Here is a 17,588-nt window from a genome sequence, read left to right on the forward strand (position 1 = left end):
GGGGGCAGGGGGTGAGTATGGGGGATGGGTGGGGACATGGACATGTCACCCATGCATGTCACATCCAGCCAGGTGTCTCTTACTGTCCCCACCAAGGACCCCCAGGTGACCCACGCAGAGCTTCCAGGACCACATGGGCGACTGCAGGACACCAGTGACATCCATGGGAACGTCCTGTGACAATGGGGTACAATGGGAGTCCTCATCCCATGGCTCCCGTGGTGGCCCATCCTGCCTGGGGTGATGGCCACAAGTCAGGGGGGCTGCACAGGGCACCCAGTGCTCCCCTTTCCCCCTCCCAGTGCTCCCAGTACACCCATGGCTTCCCTGGCTCCTCCCAGTGCCAGGGGACACTGGACCCATTTCCTTCTTATTTAGTCCAAAATGAAGCTTTTTGGTTAAACTGGCAGAGATGGTGTTTGTTCAGCTTTGTGGGGCTTTAGGAATGGGATTCTCCAGTTCTGTGTTGCCACTAAAACCAGGGGCTGCTGCCCCTTTCCCTACCGCTCCCCATGGAGGCACAAAGATCCCAAAAGTCTGAGAGAAGAAAAATTTCCTGAATGAGCAATGAAAGAACAAAACCAACAGAAACAGCAACAAGGTTCAGAGTCCAAATTGTCACACAAGAAACGATTCCCAGGGGAAGCCACCGACAAAGAACAATCCCCGAACACTTCCTCCCCCATCATGTTTCCTCCACCAGAGGAATCTGGCAGGGTCCTGGACCTTCCTTGCTCTGATGGCCAAAGTGGCCTTCAGGAGGCTCTGGAATCTCTTGTCCCCTGTCCCAAACACCTCCTCTGCCATGTTCCCCACACGATGATCTCACAAAGGCCCTGAGGAGGTTCCTGAGCCTTCCCCTTTCCCAGGCAGTCGGGTTCAGGCCATGGCACATGGTGGGGTGTTAAAGACAGGAAAAATTTGAAGTCTGGAGACATTTTGGAACAGATGTGTGTGGCAGGGGTGGGCCAGGCCTTGCTTTTGGTGAGACAGGGCACCGTCTGTTATTGGAATATAAATCCCAATATTACCAGTTATATTGTGCCTGGGCCAGTCTAAACCCTTGCTGCTGGGCCAAAGGCAGCAACTGCGGTGTATCACCCCAGAGATACCTTGGCTTGCTGGTGGTTGCAGCTGGGCACTGAACAAGTCCAGGCTTGTTAGGAACCCTGTTTACCTCAGGAGGAATGGCTTCAGGCGATGGTGAAGAGAAAAAGGAGAGGATTCTGCTGGAGGGTTTAATGTCCAGAGGTTTATTCCATGGTTACAGAGGTCTGAATGCGAGCAACTGCTCCAACAGAATCCCGGCCGCATGGTCTGATCACATTTTAAGCTCAGGGACAGGGGGAGGGGAGGTACAGGTGAGCCACCAACCAGGTGAGAGGGTCAGGGTCTCAGGGGAAGATGACACCCAGACAGGCCAATGACCTCTGGGCATAGGGGCATCCTTTGAACTTGACCAATCACATGACGCCTTGCTAGAATGTTGAGCCTGATTGACAGGACTCACTCAGCATGGGGGCAAGGGGAAAGGGAGAGAGGTACAGGCACACCTGGGGAAGTGACCTGGAAGTCTAAAATGGGACATTACAGCACACCACAACATCTCCCCCTAGTTTTGTTTAAAAAGAAGAGGACTGTGTTTGTGGTGCAGAATGATTGCCAAACCATGGTTGGTAAATCAGTTCTTCCTCTCCATGAGGGTCAATGTTTTCCACTGAAGCTTCCAGGTCATCTATTGGAGCACTGAGGGCTTCCAAATGGTAGACCTCAGGAGGAGGAGATAAGCTTGAAATTAACTTGAGGACCATGCGTTTGATTAGTCCAAAAACAATGCTAACAACTACAGTAACTAAAATAAACAGCACTAAAAACACAGTTTTCAGAATAGATCCCAACCAGCCCGAGAGTCCCCAACCTTTGAACAGTCCATTCAGCCCGTTGTCAGTTTCTCTGTTGATGTCCTGGAGCCTTTGTCAAGGTAGTCCATATGTGGTTTGGGCTGAGGCACTATGCAGGAGGTCACAGGTGGGATGATCACGAGTAGGACGAGAAGCAGGCTCGGTCTCATGGCATCTCGAGGCTACACATGAACAGTGGGATCTAAACTGGTACAAAAACTTGAAACAAACATATATTACAAACTATTCCAGATAGGAGGCTTAAATGGAATTTCCTCCAGAGAACGCGTGCGGCGTTTTCTTCTCCAGGCAGCATGAGCAACCTGGGGTGCTTCTGTGGATTTCTCTGAGACCTTGGGAACATAGGGCTTTACCCATTTGGAAGGAACCCACCTTACACCAGAGGGGGTGGGCACACAGGCGTATCCACGTCCCCAAGTAACCAATTTGTAAGGTCCCACCATTTTCCAAGTCTCAGGGTCCTTTACTAAAACTGGAGGTTTTTCTTTCATTAACCTATGATTGCTCCCCCCAAAGTGGCATAGGATGGGTGGGTTCAGGCTGTCAAAAGAACAATTCAGGAAATTGATTGTGAATAGCATCCTGGATAACCGGATGTGGGGAGGTTCTACCTTCAGAACCTGTTGTTGCTGGTCCAGGACCCTTTTAATATCACAGTGAGTTCTTTCTACAATGGCTTGACCTGTAGGGGAGTAGGGGATGCCAGTTTTGTGCTCTACTCCCATTGCTGCAGGAAGCTCCCGAATTCCTTGGATTTGTAAGCAGGCCCATTATCAGTTTTCAGCTCCTTGGGGATGCCCATGAAAGAAAAAGCCTGTAAGAGGTGCTTAATAGCATCGATAGGTGATTCTCCTGTGTGGGCAGAAGCATAGACCGCTCCAGAAAAGGTATCTACACTAACGTAAACATATTTCTGCCACCCAAAAGACTGTATGTGTGTTACATCTGTTTGCCACAGTTCACAACTGTTCAGTCCCCTTGGGTTTGCTCCCGTACTCACTGTAGGGAGTGCATGTTGCTGGCAATTTGGGCATGTGGCCACAATCGCTTTGGTCTGTTCTTGAGTGATGTTAAACTGACAAACCAGGCCAGGTGCATTTTGGTGGAAAAGCTGGTGGCTGATTTTTTCCTGTTCAAAAACATTTGGGAGAGTGGCCATCACTGCAGGTGCAGCAAGAGCATCTGCCCTTCTGTTGCCTTCAGCGATAAACCCTGGCAAGTCAGTGTGTGACCTGACATGCATCACATAAAAGGGTTGCTCTCGGTGAGTGACTAACTTTACCAGTTTTGAGAGCAATTTGAAAAGTGCGATGTTAGACACATCTTGCAGTATTGCTTGATCTGCCCTGGATACTACTCCTGCCACATATGCAGAGTCTGTAATCAGATTAAATGGTTCTGAGAACCTTTCAAAGGCCCTAACAACTGCAGCTAATTCAGCAACCTGAGGTGAACCTTCCACCTCAGCAATGTCTGTCTCCCACTGCTGGGTTTGAGGATCCTTCCAAGTCATAACAGACTTGTGGGACCTCCCGGATGCATCTGTGAAGACAGTTAGAGCCCTTTTTAAAGGTCTCCTACTTAGAGCACTTCTCAATTTTAAGGTAAATTGAACATCTTGTTCGAACAATTTGTGAGTGGGCCGCACTACTGAAATTTGTCCTGAGTAGGAATCCAGAGCAAACTGCAACACTTCATTTTCTTGAAACAATTGTTCCAGTATTTTCATAGTATTTTGACCTGATTTTAACTCAACTGGAATGTGAATGCACTTAAAATCACATCCTGCTAACTCCCTGATCCGGGTCCTTGCTTTCCGGATCAGTTCTGCTACCAGCTCCTGAGGCTTCGTCAGTCTCTTGGACCTTTTGTGACTGAGGAAAACCCATTCTATGATCAAGAGAGGGTCCCTCTGGTCCCGGTCCTTTTTTGGTGTGTTCTTTGCCTTAGGTGTTTGTTTTTCCTCCCACTGGAAAATAATTCCATGGAGGTGTGGCAACTTACCTAGGAAGATAAATTTGAATGGCAGGTCAGGCCAGCATCAGTTGGCCTGTCTTGTGGACATTGCAATCTGAACCTTTTCTAGAGCTTTCCGTGCCTCTGTGGTAATAGACCTAGGAGCACCTGGGTCCTCTCCCCCTTTCAATAAATTGAAAAGAGGGGCAAGGTCTTTGTTAGTCAGACCGAGCCATGGTCTTACCCAATTCAAAGACCCACACAACTTGTGGACATCCGCAAGGGTCTTGATCCTTGGATTGATTTCTAGTTTTTGAGGAACAATGGTCCTATTTCCAATTTCTAAGCCCAAATACTTCCAAGGTGGCATCTTTTGAATTTTCTTTTCCTGGAGCTCGAACCCTGCAACAATCAATGCATCGATCGTTAGGTCAAGCGCATGCGTGAGTAAATCATCATTGGGGGCACACACAAGGATATCATCCATATAATGATAGATGATGGCCTTCTCTGCGGCTGCACGTACTGGGGAAAGCAGGGAAGAGACATACCACTGGCAGATAGCTGGAGATACCTTTAATCCCTGAGGAAGAATGGTCCAATGTTACCTTTTCATAGGTGATTCCATATTAATGGAAGGGACGGAGAATGCAAAATGCGGTGCATCGTCAGGGTGCAAGGGGATTTGGAAAAAACAATCTTTAATATCAATAGCAGCCAGTTTCCAATCTTGGGGAAGCATTGTTGGGGATGGCATACCAGGTTGGGGAGAACCCATATCTTCAATTACATTATTAATTTGTCGGAGGTCGCAGAGGAGTCGCCATCTCTTTTTGTCAGCTTTTTGGATGACAAACACTGGAGAGTTCCATGGGGACATGGTCTCCACAATGTGGTCCTTTTTTAGTTGCTCTTCCACTAGTTCTTCAATCACCTTTATTTTTTGTTTACTGAGCAGCCACTGTTTCACCTGAACTGGTTTGTCTGTTTTCCACTTCAGTTTTTGGGTGGGGCGCTGTTGTTCAATGACTGCTGTACAAATATGCTGTGGAGAGTCTGGAATATCAATTGTGACACCCCACTGAGCCATTAAATCTCTCCCTAACAAAGGTTCCGAAAAATCTAACACAAATGGATGGATATTTGCCAATTGTCCGTTTAGTCCCTCAAATTGAATAATGCTTTTGGATTGTCTTGCCAATTGCAGACCTCCTACACCTCGAAGATGACCTGCAACATTTTGCAAAGGCCAATGTGCTGGCCAGTCTTGTACTGGCATCACTGTGCAGTCTGCACCTGTGTCTACAAGCATCTCAATGCGTTTAGACTCCCCACCCCCACTGACATTACACCATAATTTGGGTTTGTTTTTCCCAATAAGTGGGACCTGGGCGACTGTGGGCCCTTGTTTTTCGATATTTTCAGGTAAAAATGGCACAGGGATAGCTTGTGCAACAATTTGTCCCTTGGGAAGAAACAGGGGTGGGTGGAAACAATGCAGGCCGAGAACGAATTGCTCAGGATCTGATGTTGTCATTCCCGGAGCAATTCTGATCTCTTGTGGTGTGTGTTTGGTGTCCCCAATGACGATGTACTTACAACGAATCCGGTTCCAAGTACCCTTCTGTTCAGGATTAACAGAGACAAAATGCCAGTCAGTGTTCTCCAGGTGGAGTGACTCTGTCAGCTGCAACCTGTAAGGCTCATTGACAGAAGACGTGGTTAACACAGGATCATCTAAATCATACACAGTCTTTGAAGCACCTGCTTCACTTACACAAACATTAATATTATCGCGCGCTTGATTTATTTTGCTACCCTTCTTCCCTTGGCCTGCTCTTTTTGTGTCTGCATGCCTGGCAGGCGGGCGCTCCCTTTTCAGTTTTTTTGTTGTTGTTGACCCCCAGGGAGGGCTTGTAGTTCTCCTCCCCTGCCATTTCTAAATTCATCAAATTCCCTTTTCAGGGGGCACCGGTTACTCCAGTGCCCTAGGTTGTTACAAAGCAGGCATGGTTTTGTGGGCTCAGCCATTGCTGGTCTCCGCTGCTGCCCAGGGTACTGCTGTGCTGAGGGAAAAGGCACAGGGCTGGCAACGGCGACGCGCTGAGGTGGTCTTGGCAGCAGCCTTGGTCTGGTGTCTTCAGCCACACTCATCAGAGGCACTTTCCTGTTACAGACTAGAAGCATGTCTTTTAGTGTGGGGTGAGATTCTATAGGAAGGCTCAGGATTGCCGCTTGACACTGTTTATTTGCATTTGTAAATGCCATTTCCTCTAAAATTGCTTCCCTAGCATTCTCTTTTTTAACTTGTATTTCAATAGCTCTAGTTAACCTTTCTACAAATTTCAAAAAAGGCTCTGATGGTAGCTGTTTAATTTTACTATAGGGCTCAAAAGGCCCCTCAGGTTGTAGGGAAAAGAATGCTTTTTCAGCTGCTTCTTTTACTTTCTCGAGTGTTTCTGCAGGAATTGCAGTAGCTTGGATTGAGGGAGAAGACCATTGGCCCTCACCACAGAGGTGCTCAATGGTGATAGGGTTACCACTGTTGTCTTTGGCTGTGTTTGGATCAGCATGCAAGCCTGGGAGAGCATCATTCAGCATTTGTTTCCATGCTATTTCCCATAATTTGAATTCCGTGGAGGTCATGAGACAGGAAAAAAGCTGTTTTAAATCACGTGGAATCACCACAGTCCTACTCAATTCAGAATTTAAAAGGCCACGGAAATATGGACTGTGTGGACCATATTCTTTATGAGACTTACAGATCTCTTTAATCAATTGTCGTCCAAAAGAACTCCAATTAGCAGTTGGAGCTGCTCCCCCCTGAGCAGCAGGCTGAAAGGTAACAGGAGCCAGTGACAACATGGGACTATGCATTAGGTCTGCCGTTCCCTGCTCTGTATCCCTTGAATTGGAAGCATTGGGATCACAGATACAGGTTTGGGGAATGGCAGTGGGTGTGTCCCCACCGTGGGAACCCAGGGAGGGGGCGGGGACAGGGGGCCAGCAAGGGGCGGGGAAACCGTGGGAACAGGGGGCGGGGTCAGGGGGCAAGCAGGGGGCAGGGACACCGTGGGAACAAGGGGCGGGGTCAAGGGGCAGGAAGGGGGCGGGGACACCTGGTGACATCATGTCAGCAGATGCCCCCTGGGAGGAGTAGAGGGGTGGAGCTGAGGGTATTGCAGGAAAGGGAGGGGGAGGAGGGAAGGTGTCAAGAGGAACAGGAGGAGAGGGGGATGGGGCTGGATTTTCCGGATGCTTAAGAGGATTTTGGGAAGAAGAAGACCAGGTTTGGGAAGATGCCACGTGGCATCCACCATCTTGTGGACCCCCTAGGGACTGGGGGCCATTTTGGGCATCACTGCTCTCTGGAAAGCTGACACGTGCTCTGGGTTTCAGAGGATGGGACACAAGGGATTGGGGAAGGTTCCACGCAGCCTGGCCAGGGCCTTGTGGACAGGGCAACTCAGGAATTTTAAAAGACTCTGGGAGTCGACTTCCCAATGAGTGTGTTCTCTTTAAAATACCAAGTTTTGGGGAAAGAGGATTAGGGGTTTTAGAGCTAGGAGAGGGAGAAACAGGGAGAGCAGAGGTACATGGCTTTACATTTGGCTTTTTCTCCATTTCCTTTTGTTTGAGCAATGCTGTTTGAATTTGTAAACTCCAAAACACAAATTTAGCTGAGGGTGCATTGCCAGATTGTCCTAAGGTTATCAATTCATTCCCAACTTTATCCCAGAATTGAATATTCTGGATTTCTTCAGGGGAGATTTGTGGGAAGTGGAGGAAAAGCCATCTTATAAACTGTTTCAATTTTCCCTTTGAGAATTTAACATTACCGCTGTCTAAAATGCTAATAATATTATAATACATCCCTTTTTGTACAATGCTGAGTTTCGAACCCATGTTAGATGTAAAAAAGCAAAGTACTAAATCCCGCCTGACCAAAAACAAAGCAAAAATCAGCTACCGATTTCTAAAAAAAAAAAAAACACAGATAGGAAAGCGATAACGAACAGACAAAAGCTTCACAATGCAGCTGTATATACTGCTTTTAAAATTCCCGGGCAGCAGCAGCAGGGCACGCCCTGCCCAGCTGAGGTGGAAACAAAGCCTCCCCTGCCGTGGAATGCAGCCCCCCTGCAGAGCAGAGAGAGCAGCCATGCCACGTGGCAAGCCGAAACCGGGGCCTCCCGCGCCGCGTGTGCAGAGAACACCCCTCCCCCGCACAGAGAGAGAGAGAGAGTCCCTCGCGGCAAGAGAGCCGAGAGCCCCCCCCTCCCCAACACAGAGAGAGAGAGAGAGAGAGAGAGAGAGAGAGAGAGAGAGGGATCCCCCGACTGCGTGGAGAGAGCCGAGCACGCTGCGCTGCAGAGCCGGGGGGAAGGGCAGAGAGCTCCCACTCTGGCGCGAATTCCAAAAGAGAGTAACACACGCAGCAGAAAGCTAATAGCTAGAAATCAATGAATTCCCGTCTGTGGGGCTGCGCAGCCAAAAATGCAAAGGCAAAAAAAAGGAACAGAACTCATGGCAGAGTCTGTTTTTGAGCTTCTGCTCTACCGAGAGCAGAGATACTCACTCGAAATGGAAGCTGTAGCTGGCTGGGGTCTAAGGCAGGTCTCCTCACCGGAATAGGACCTCTCTATGGGCAAGAGAGGCTACCCTGTCCTCCCTCTGGAAAATCTGCTCACCAGAAAGGAGCTGGGCTTTCCAGAGGCGCCGAACAGTCCACGAAACTTCTTCTGGGAATATTCCCGAAGTCTCTAGCTGAGGGCGATGAACCAAAGCCCTTTTCAGCTGGATGCACGGCTGCCAGAAGCTTCTCCGAGGAACTGCGAGTCCGTCTCGGGCTGTAGAGTCGCTTAGCCCGCCCCAGGGACGCCAAATATTGGAATATGGCTCCCAATATTATCAGTTAGATTGTGGCTGGGCCAGTCTGACCCTTGCTGCTGGGCCAAAGGTAGCAACTGCGGTGTATCACCCCAGAGATACCTTGGCTTCCTGGAGATTGCAGCTGGGCACTGAACAAGTCCAGGCTTGTTAGGAACCCCGTTTACCTCAGGAGGAGAGCTTCAGGCGATGGTGAAGAGAAAAAGGAGAGGATTCTGCTGGAGGGTTTAATGTCCAGAGGTTTATTCCATGGTTACAGAGGTCTGAACGTGAGCAACTGCTCCAACAGAAATCTTTGCCACATGATCTGATTCACCTTTTAAGCTCAGGGACAGGGGGAGGGCAGATACAGGTGAGCCACCAACCAGGTGAGAGGGGCAGGGTCTCAGGGGAAGATGACACCCAGTCAGGCCAATGACCCCTGGGCCTGAGGGGCATCCTTTGAACTTGACCAATCACACGACGCCTTGCTGGAATGTTGAGCCTGATTGACAGGACTCACTCAGCATGGGGGCAAGGGGGAAGGGAGAGAGGTACAGGCACACCTGGGGAAGTGACCTGGAAGTCTAAAATGGGACATTACAGCACACCACAACAGTCTGTCCATCATCTGTCAGCCATGGCACACTGGGGAATGTGTGACGCTTTGACAAAACCAACTCCTGAGTGGCTGGATGACCAAAAGTGCCAGCTGGGGAGAAGGCCCTTGGTGACCCAACTGGCTTAAAAGGCAGAGCATGAGGTAGCCAAGTCCCTGACCCTATCTGCTCATGGGGTGCCTGTCCCATCCAGGCAGGAACCCAGAAGTTGGCAACTCATTTAAATGAGAAATATCTGCCAAGGAAACTGGGGGAAATTCCTGGAATGGAAAACCCATCTCAGAATTTTTTTTTAATTTCAATGATGATCTGGCTTCCAGGCCAAAGTGTAGGAAAAGGAATACCAGCTCTTTCCTGGGAAATTGATAAACCAGAACAGAACCAACAACACAAATCCAGAACTTTCCCTCCCGCTCAGCACTGTTGGTTTTTGTGGCAGTTATAACCGCGGCCAGCGGAGGGGGCTGAAGGGAGCACTCCTGGCCACCACAACAACATCAGCCACTCCACAATACTTTTCACTATCTGAGCAACATCACAATATTTATTCAACAGTATAATCAATAATATAATATCAATTCATATAATATCCAGTAAAAGTCAGCTTCCATTAACTTGTTTCTGTCAATATCTACCAGTAAAGAACTGTTATTCCTGTTCCCACATATTTACCTAAAAGCCCTGTAATTTCCAAAGTTATAATAGTTCAGAGAGAAGAGGGTGGTGATTTCCTTTCCAAGTGAGGTTCCCACCTTGTTCAGCTTCCTTGACACAGCTGAACAAAGAAATACCATTTCTGCCAGTTTAACCAAAGAGCTGCATTTTTGTCCCAGGAGCAGGGAACCAGGTCCTGTGCCCCCTTGGAACTGGGATGGGCACCAGTAAGCCACCTCATTGGGAGCACTGGGATGGGGACTGCAGAGCCACTAAGCACATCGGGGTAAAGAGGACCAAATCTGATTTTGATTTATGTCTCAACATATGTTACACATGAGGTGAAAAATGACTCTGTGGGTTGTCCATGTGCTGGGAACCATGTCCTAGGCGAGGCTTCACACAACAGAGAATCAGGGGAGAGAAAGCATCAGTGATCGGGATGTGAGTGACCCCCACTGGCTGGTGGGACAGATGCCTGGGAAAAATGTCTGGGGAAAAGTGCCAGGGAAATCAGGCTGTGAGAGGAGCCTTTGCAAGTAAAAGCAGCTGTGACACAACAGGAGCATTTTGCTTTGGGTTTCCTGGAGGGATCAGGGGCTTGCTCGGAGGGCCAGTTTCGCCCTCCTCCCCTGTGGGACTGACATTCTCTGAACCGGGGAGAAGCACTGGGAGAGGCAAAGAATGATCCAAAGAATTCTTATCTCATTTACTGCCCCTGTGTTGTTGACAAGTGGAATGCATTGTGGAAGATTGTTTACCTGAAGGGAATTTGTGATTGGATTCTGGTGTGAGTGTTTTGATTCACTGACCAATTGAATCCAGGTGTGTGTGTGTGGGGACTGTTGGCTGACAGTCATGAGATTGTGTTCAGTGGAGTGCAGTTGAGTGCTTGGCAGATTCAGTTTAGATGTAATGTAATATAATATACAATAATATAGTATAATAAAGTACTTAATTAGCCTTCTGATAAGATGAAGTCAGATGCATCATTCCTCCCAGATGTTGGGCAAAATACCACTGATACTACCCCTACACCACCTTTTCCTCCCGGTGGTTCTTCTTCCCTGTCCACACACGTTCTTCCCTGCTTCGCTACTTCCATGAGGCAGCTCTTTCCTGCTCGTCCTGGACATTCCTTCATTGCTCCTAAATGGAGCGGATGCTGGCTGCACCCACCCGCTGCCTCTTCCACATTTCCCATGCTGCCCACAGCACCGAGCCTGCTGCACCTGCCCACCGCAGCCCCAGCCCGCGGCAGCCAGCCCAGAGCCACCAGTGCTGCAGCACCAGCCCGCAGCCAGCCCGCAGCAGCCAGCCTGCAGCCATCGCTCACCCATGCCAGAGACACGCAGATGCTGTCCTTGGAAATCACGCCCAGCCACTGACAAAAGCCATGTGGGCTCGCCCTGGCTTGGAGCATACACACTCCATCTGACCAGCTGATTCCCACAGAGCGCCCGGGCTCCTTGTGGTAATGCTGTCCCTGTCTGCTGTTTCTCTCTCTATCCTTGTCCCTTTCTACTCCCTTCTCTCCACATTCAGTAAGAACACTTACCCTCCTTTATCAATAAACAATTCTCTGATATAATATTGCCATATTTGTCCTTCATTTTCACCTTAGAAACCTTACAGCAAGAATCCTCCCCGACTCCCCATTTTCCAGTGGGATGGGACAGGGGTAGTGGGAGGGGGAATGGGGAAGCCCTGGGTGTACTGCAAGCACTGTGGGGAGAGAATGGGGCAGTCCCTGAGGGTACTTGAGGACTTGGATGGGGCTGGGGAGCCCCTGCAGGTACGAGCAAAGGGATGGGGGAGCCCTTGGGGGTACAGGGAGAGGAAATGGGGAGCACAGGGTGCCTTGTGTAGCCTCCCCCTGACTCATGAGCACCTCCCTTGGAAGGATAGGCAATAACAGGAGCCATGGAGGGAGCGCCCCCAGCATAACCCAGTGCCTCCCGCTTCCCAGAGCATCACAACTTTTGGTGTAGATTGTCATAGATGTTACTGGGTTCCCACAGTTGCCTTTGCAGCTCCATGTACGTCGCCTGAGGATCCTCCACCGAGGGTGCCAGGGGGTCTGGGTGGGCCCTGTGGGAATAAGGGGGTGTGTGGAAGGGGATGGGAGGTGCTGGGGGTTTGGGTAAAAGGTATATCATGGCTGGAGGCTGCACTCACCTTTCCTGGTGATTCCTGGCATCTGCAAAGGAAAACTGGAGGGGTGACTTTGCAGACCCAGGGGCTCCCATCCACCCTTGGGAATGCTGAACCACCACCAGACACACAATTCTCCCCAGTCACCCCAGTATCCCTGATGCCCCCCCAGTATCCCTGACCCACCCCACATGCACCAACACCCTGAGCCCTCAGAGCCCCGACCCTGGCAGGGATTGGGACCCCTGACAGAACCCCCAACATCCCTGCAGGACCCTCCAACAGCTCTGAGCCATCGTCACTGAGGACTCAGCCCCTCCCAAGTCAAGGGCTGTGGGTGCTGCCCTATGGCCCCACTTCCCTGGCATCCTTCCCACCTCTCTACATGAACCCTGTCCCCCCATTGTCACCCACCCACATGGTGCCACCGGTGCCAGGCCACAATGAAACCTACGAGCAGGAGCAGGAACAAAAGGGCCCCACCGACCCCTGCGGCCACTGCAAGAAACAGAGGGGGACACATCAGGGTCACCCATCACCCTAGGGTTCCTGCACTCCCTGGCGAGCATGTGTTATCTCACCTGTGACACAGGGTGTGTGTTCTGTCACCTCCAGGGCCAGCTCTGGGCTGTGCGCCTGGTGCCCATCCAGCTGGTTGGTGGCCATGCACTGGTAGGTGCCCGAATGTCCCACATCAACAGCTCCAAGCTCCAGGAGGGGACCCTGGGCCACCGCCTGCCCGTTGTGCAGCCAGGTGAAGGTGACAGGGGCTGCGCCCACCTGCACCGAGCAGCGCAGGGTCATGGGGTCACCTGCATGCACTTGAAGTGACAGGGGACTGAGGGTGATGGTGACATTGGCCACGGGCACTGTGGGGACACAGACAGGGCTGGCACCTTGGCGAGGTGGGATGGGAGTGCTGTGGTTGGGGTCACCACCAGTCTGAGGGCCCCCCTCACAAAGGACAGTGACATTCAGGGGGACACTCTCAGCCATGCTGTCCCCGCACTGGCAGTGGCCGCTGCCATTGTCCCCAGTGTGGTGCAGCTCCAGGCAGGGCCAGTGCCAAGCGGTGCCCCCGAGCCCTCCCGGGCACCAGGAAATGGACAGGTGACCTGTCCCTGTGGCCACCGTGCAGCTCAGCACAAGGCTGCGCTGACAGGGACACCCCCGAGAGTGGAACCCCTGCTGGAGGGGGTGACACCATGGGATATTGAGGGACTTGGATGGAGCTAAGGGAGGGGCAGGGAGAGCCCAGTGAGGGAGAGGAGAGGAGGTGCAGAGCTGGGGCGGGGGGGTGTTGGATAGGTATCCCAAGGAAGGATGGGGGGTTTAATGACAGGACACGTGGAGCGGAAGATGAGAGGACACCAGTGCGGGTATGGAGACCCAGAGAGGGTATGGTGGGACTTGGGGACTGCAGGGAAACAGCAGAGAGGGGTGGGGTTGACTCAGAGATGGGTGAATGGACGCAGTGAGGGATGGGGGGAATGGGGTAGTAATGGAGGTACCCAGGCAGGGCACCCGAGGAGGCAGTGAGGGCTCCCCGTGCCCATCCCCGCACTCACTGTGCACAATGACATGGAGCCCGGCGCTGCTCTTCCGCACGGTCCCCCCCTCGGAGCGCACCTCGCAGCTGTAATTCCCCGAGTGGGAGACCCCCACAGCGGGAAACAGCAGCTGCGGGGACCTCTGTGGGCCCCCCAACACCTGCCCGTCCCGGTAGAACACGTGCAGGAGGGGGGCTCGGGGCCGCAGGGGGCTGGGGGTGCTGAGGCAGCTGAGAGTCAGGGGGGAACCATTGGTGGGCTCAGAGTTAACTTCCAGCACCGGCGCCATAAAAAGCTCTGGAAAGGAGAGGGGAGGGAGATTTGCAAGCCCGAGTCACTAGGGATGGGCTGTGGGGGGTTGGAGTGGCAGTTGTGGAATGCTCACCATGCACTGTCACTGTCACTGATTCTGACTTCTCCCATCCTCGTGATACCGTGGATTTCACCCAGCCCCTGCAGATGTAGCGGCCGCTGTGTTGCAGCTGCAGAGGGGACAGGGACAGCTCAGTCCCATCGCGGAGCTCCTGCAGTTTCTTCTCCTCGTGGTAGAAGGACACTGAGCTGACCGGGTTGTTTCGCCAGCCCCGGCAGCGCAGTGTCACCGTGTCCCCCTCCAGCAGTGCCTGTGCTGGCACCTGCAGCACCAATTGGGCTGCGGGACACAGGGGTCCTGTTAACACTGCGGGGACCTGGAGGGACCCAATGCCATCGCAACCCCCATATTGGCTCACACACAGCACACCAGGTGTCCCCAAATCCACAAACAGGGTCTGCCAGCATTGGGATCTCTGGGATGCCCCCAGAGTAGGGGACAGGCTCTGGTCACACAGGAGGTTACCCATGGAGCAGAGCCCACCCAGAGCCCCGGGGTCAATGTTGGTGCCAGGATAGGGACACCCAAACTCCCCTCACCATCTGAGACTGTCACAGGAGGGCTGAGCCCAGTGCCGGGTCTCTCACACGTGTAGTTGCGTTTCTCAGTGACAGTGAGGCGGTTGTGTCTCTCCTGTCTCCAGCGCTGCCCGTCCTTGTACCAGGTGGTGACACCAGTGTTCCCCGAGCCCTGGCAGGTCAGTGTCACCCGGTCCCACAGCACCGCCGGCCTCCAGGGGGGCTCCACCAGGAGCTGGGTGGTCTGGGCACCTGCAGGTGACATAGGTCACCAGTCTGCCAGGGCCAGTGTGGGGCTGGGGACAGTGGGGTTGGGCCATGGCATCCCCCGAGGACTCACCAGCGAGGCCGAGGGTCTGGGCTGGAAGGGAGAAAGGACAGGGCTCAGTGAGTGTGGCACCATGGGGACAGTTGTGCCACACTCACTGTGGAATGGGCATGGGGACTGCCCCTGAACTGTCCCCCGGAGGGAATTGGTGTGGCACAGATGTCTCGATGGAGACACTGTGCTAGCACAGGTCTCCCCCGCCAGCCCCATGGCCTCTGTCTCCATGGCCCATCCACATTGTGCTTGTCTTCTTCTCCCTGTCCCTGCATCCCTGCATCCCTGTGTCCCTGTCCCCACAGCTGCCCTAGCCCCAGGATGCCTCTGCCCACATTCCCATCCCTCCAGCCCTGTTCACCCTCTCCTGTCCCCACGGCCACCCCATGACCCCGGTCACTTCATGCTCTGGCTCTTCTGGCATTGGGAACCTCAGGGAACCCTGCAGCTCCCCTGTGCCCCCTCCCCACCACACTCTGCCTCACCAGCGCCCATCCCCGGGGTACTACCAGTGCGGCCTGTGCCTGGGGCACTCACCCCACAGGAGCAGCGCCACCTTCCCGGCCATCCCGGTGTCCCCAGCCATGTGCACTGGCTGTCACTCGCTGCTGTGGCCACCGCTCCCCTGGCTGGCTGCTCTTCGGATGAAGGGGAAGGAAGCGAGGTCACGTCTGTCCCCATGTGTAGGTGGAACCCAGTGCGGGCAGGGTGGCCATAAGCTGGTGACAGGCTCTGGGCAGGGTGGGGGACATGCTGGGAACAAGGCTGTCTCTGGGTCAGTGGGACATGGGCTTCCCAGGAGCAGGGGTCTCAGGGGGTTTGGGGAGCCAGGGATGGGTGTCCAGGGGAATGGGGGTCCAGGAAATGGGTCTATGGGGAACTGGGGTCATGAGGAGGGGGAGTCACGGGGGTTGGGGTGCCATGGGAATGGGGGTCCCCAGGGCTGGGGGGACTCAGGGATGGGAGTCCCAGGGGAAGATGGGCTTCAGGGATTTGGTGTCATGGTTTTCGTTTGCTAATTTGAGATATTTCAGTTAATGTAATAATTAATGTTGTGGGTTTAGTGTTAGTTAATTATTAGTGCATTTATCAGAAAGTATTTATTTCTTTTTTGTTTTGAGATGAGACTAGGAGAAAGGTAAAGTAGATTAAAAAGTGTAAAACTGTATATAGAAAACATTTTAATTGTAAAAAATTTATTAGTAATAAATCCTTCATCAGGGGATTTTTGTTCCAGGGATGGGGTGCAGGGGGAATGGGGGCACCTGGGAGAATGAAGGTCCCAGTAGAAAGGGGGATTTCAGGGGAAGGAATAAATGGGAGAGGGTTCCTTGGGAATGGGGTCCTGGGCCATGGAGATCCTGGGCAATGACAGCTCCAGTATAGGGGTCCCAGGGAAGGGGAGAGAGAAGGAATGGGGGTCCCATGGTCAGCTTCCCAGGGGAATGAGTTTGCCAGGGATGGACAGTGATGGGATGTGCGTGTGGGTCACAGCTCCTTCCCTGGGTGCCTCAGATTTTGGGAAGACTCAGGGGCTAGAGCTGCCTGCTGGGTTGCCCGTGATTTGGGGGGGCAACAAGAGGGGATTCAGAGGTGCTCTGGGTCTGTGCCAGCACAATCTCCAGGGGCATTTCCCGTTCTTCATTTCCATTTCCTTCCTTTTATCCCTCAATTTCACAACCTCCCAGTTCATGCCTTGATGATCCTGGGGAGCTCCTGAGCAGGGAATGAGTTGGGGGAAGCCAGGGTGGGGGAAGCAGGGGTGAGGTGTCGGCAGGGAGGGCTGGGGAGGCTGTGGGGTTTAGAGGAGTCCAGCTTTCCCCCTGCCTACACTTTCACTTTCTCTCTCCTGTAGCAGAAGGAAAAGGCCGTTTGTGCTGAGTGTCACATGGGAGGAGGGTTCTACCCTGGCGGGGGGCAAATACAGGGGGCTCCTGTCCTGGGGGGATCCTGTCCCAGGGGGGACACATGCTGGACAAGGGGCTCCTGTCCTGGAGGATGGCAGCTCCTGGTGTTTCCAGACTTCTCCATTCTTGCTCGTCCCCTGCAGGATCTGAGCCAACAAGAGCAGCTGTGGAATGGAGTCCTGGGCAGGAAGGAGCTCCCAAACTCCTGCCCCTTGAAGCCAGGGGCCATCCAAGGGTGGGGCCCAGCCATGGCCCAGCCCCCCTGCACAGGGATGGCCATTGCCCAGCCCTGCTCTGCCCAGCCCCAGGTAGTAGCCAGGACCAGAGGGTCCCTCCTGCCCCTTTGGCTTTGATTCTGGCAGCTTTAGAGCTGCTGCAGAGGTGAGAATTCTGTGGGTAGAAACAGGCCTGCCTGTGGTTTGCTCAGCCCTGCAAGAAGCACAAACCCCAAAGGGAGCCCAAGCAACGGCTCTGTGAGGGCCTTTGATGGTTTTCAGAGCGGGGCTGGCTGGAAAGCCCCCGTGCAGGGCCTCTGTCATGCAACCAGTCCGGAAATGCAGCAATTGATCACTTTGTCCCTCTCACCAAGTGTCATGGTTTAGGCTTGGCACAAAGTTAGTGTTTTTACCAGAATACCTTCTCTCTAGTGTCTGCTGTGAGATATGACTAGGAATAAGCAAAGCAGGCTCCAGCTTTGAAATAAAGAAAACTTTATTAACTAAACTACAAGAAAAGAAGAGGGA

At 52.6% G+C, this 17,588-nt stretch overlaps 1 protein-coding gene across 1 annotated transcript; it reads right to left on the bottom strand.

The window, feature by feature from the left end:
- Window positions 1-11,994: 11,994 nt before the first annotated feature.
- Window positions 11,995-15,561, bottom strand: LOC131092995 (Fc receptor-like protein 3; the record flags this gene model as incomplete). The annotated part of the gene is given in 11 exon segments (XM_058039999.1): window positions 11,995-12,112; window positions 12,200-12,221; window positions 12,590-12,673; window positions 12,766-13,044; window positions 13,135-13,322; window positions 13,324-13,360; window positions 13,744-14,022; window positions 14,111-14,377; window positions 14,638-14,868; window positions 14,957-14,977; window positions 15,495-15,561. Coding segments are annotated over 11 exon segments (1,593 nt in total), but the record flags the coding sequence as incomplete, so codon positions are not given.
- Between the last annotated feature and the right edge of the window lie 2,027 nt (window positions 15,562-17,588).

Source organism: Melospiza georgiana, chromosome 23 (assembly GCF_028018845.1).
Source record: "Melospiza georgiana isolate bMelGeo1 chromosome 23, bMelGeo1.pri, whole genome shotgun sequence".
Lineage (NCBI taxonomy): Eukaryota > Metazoa > Chordata > Aves > Passeriformes > Passerellidae > Melospiza > Melospiza georgiana.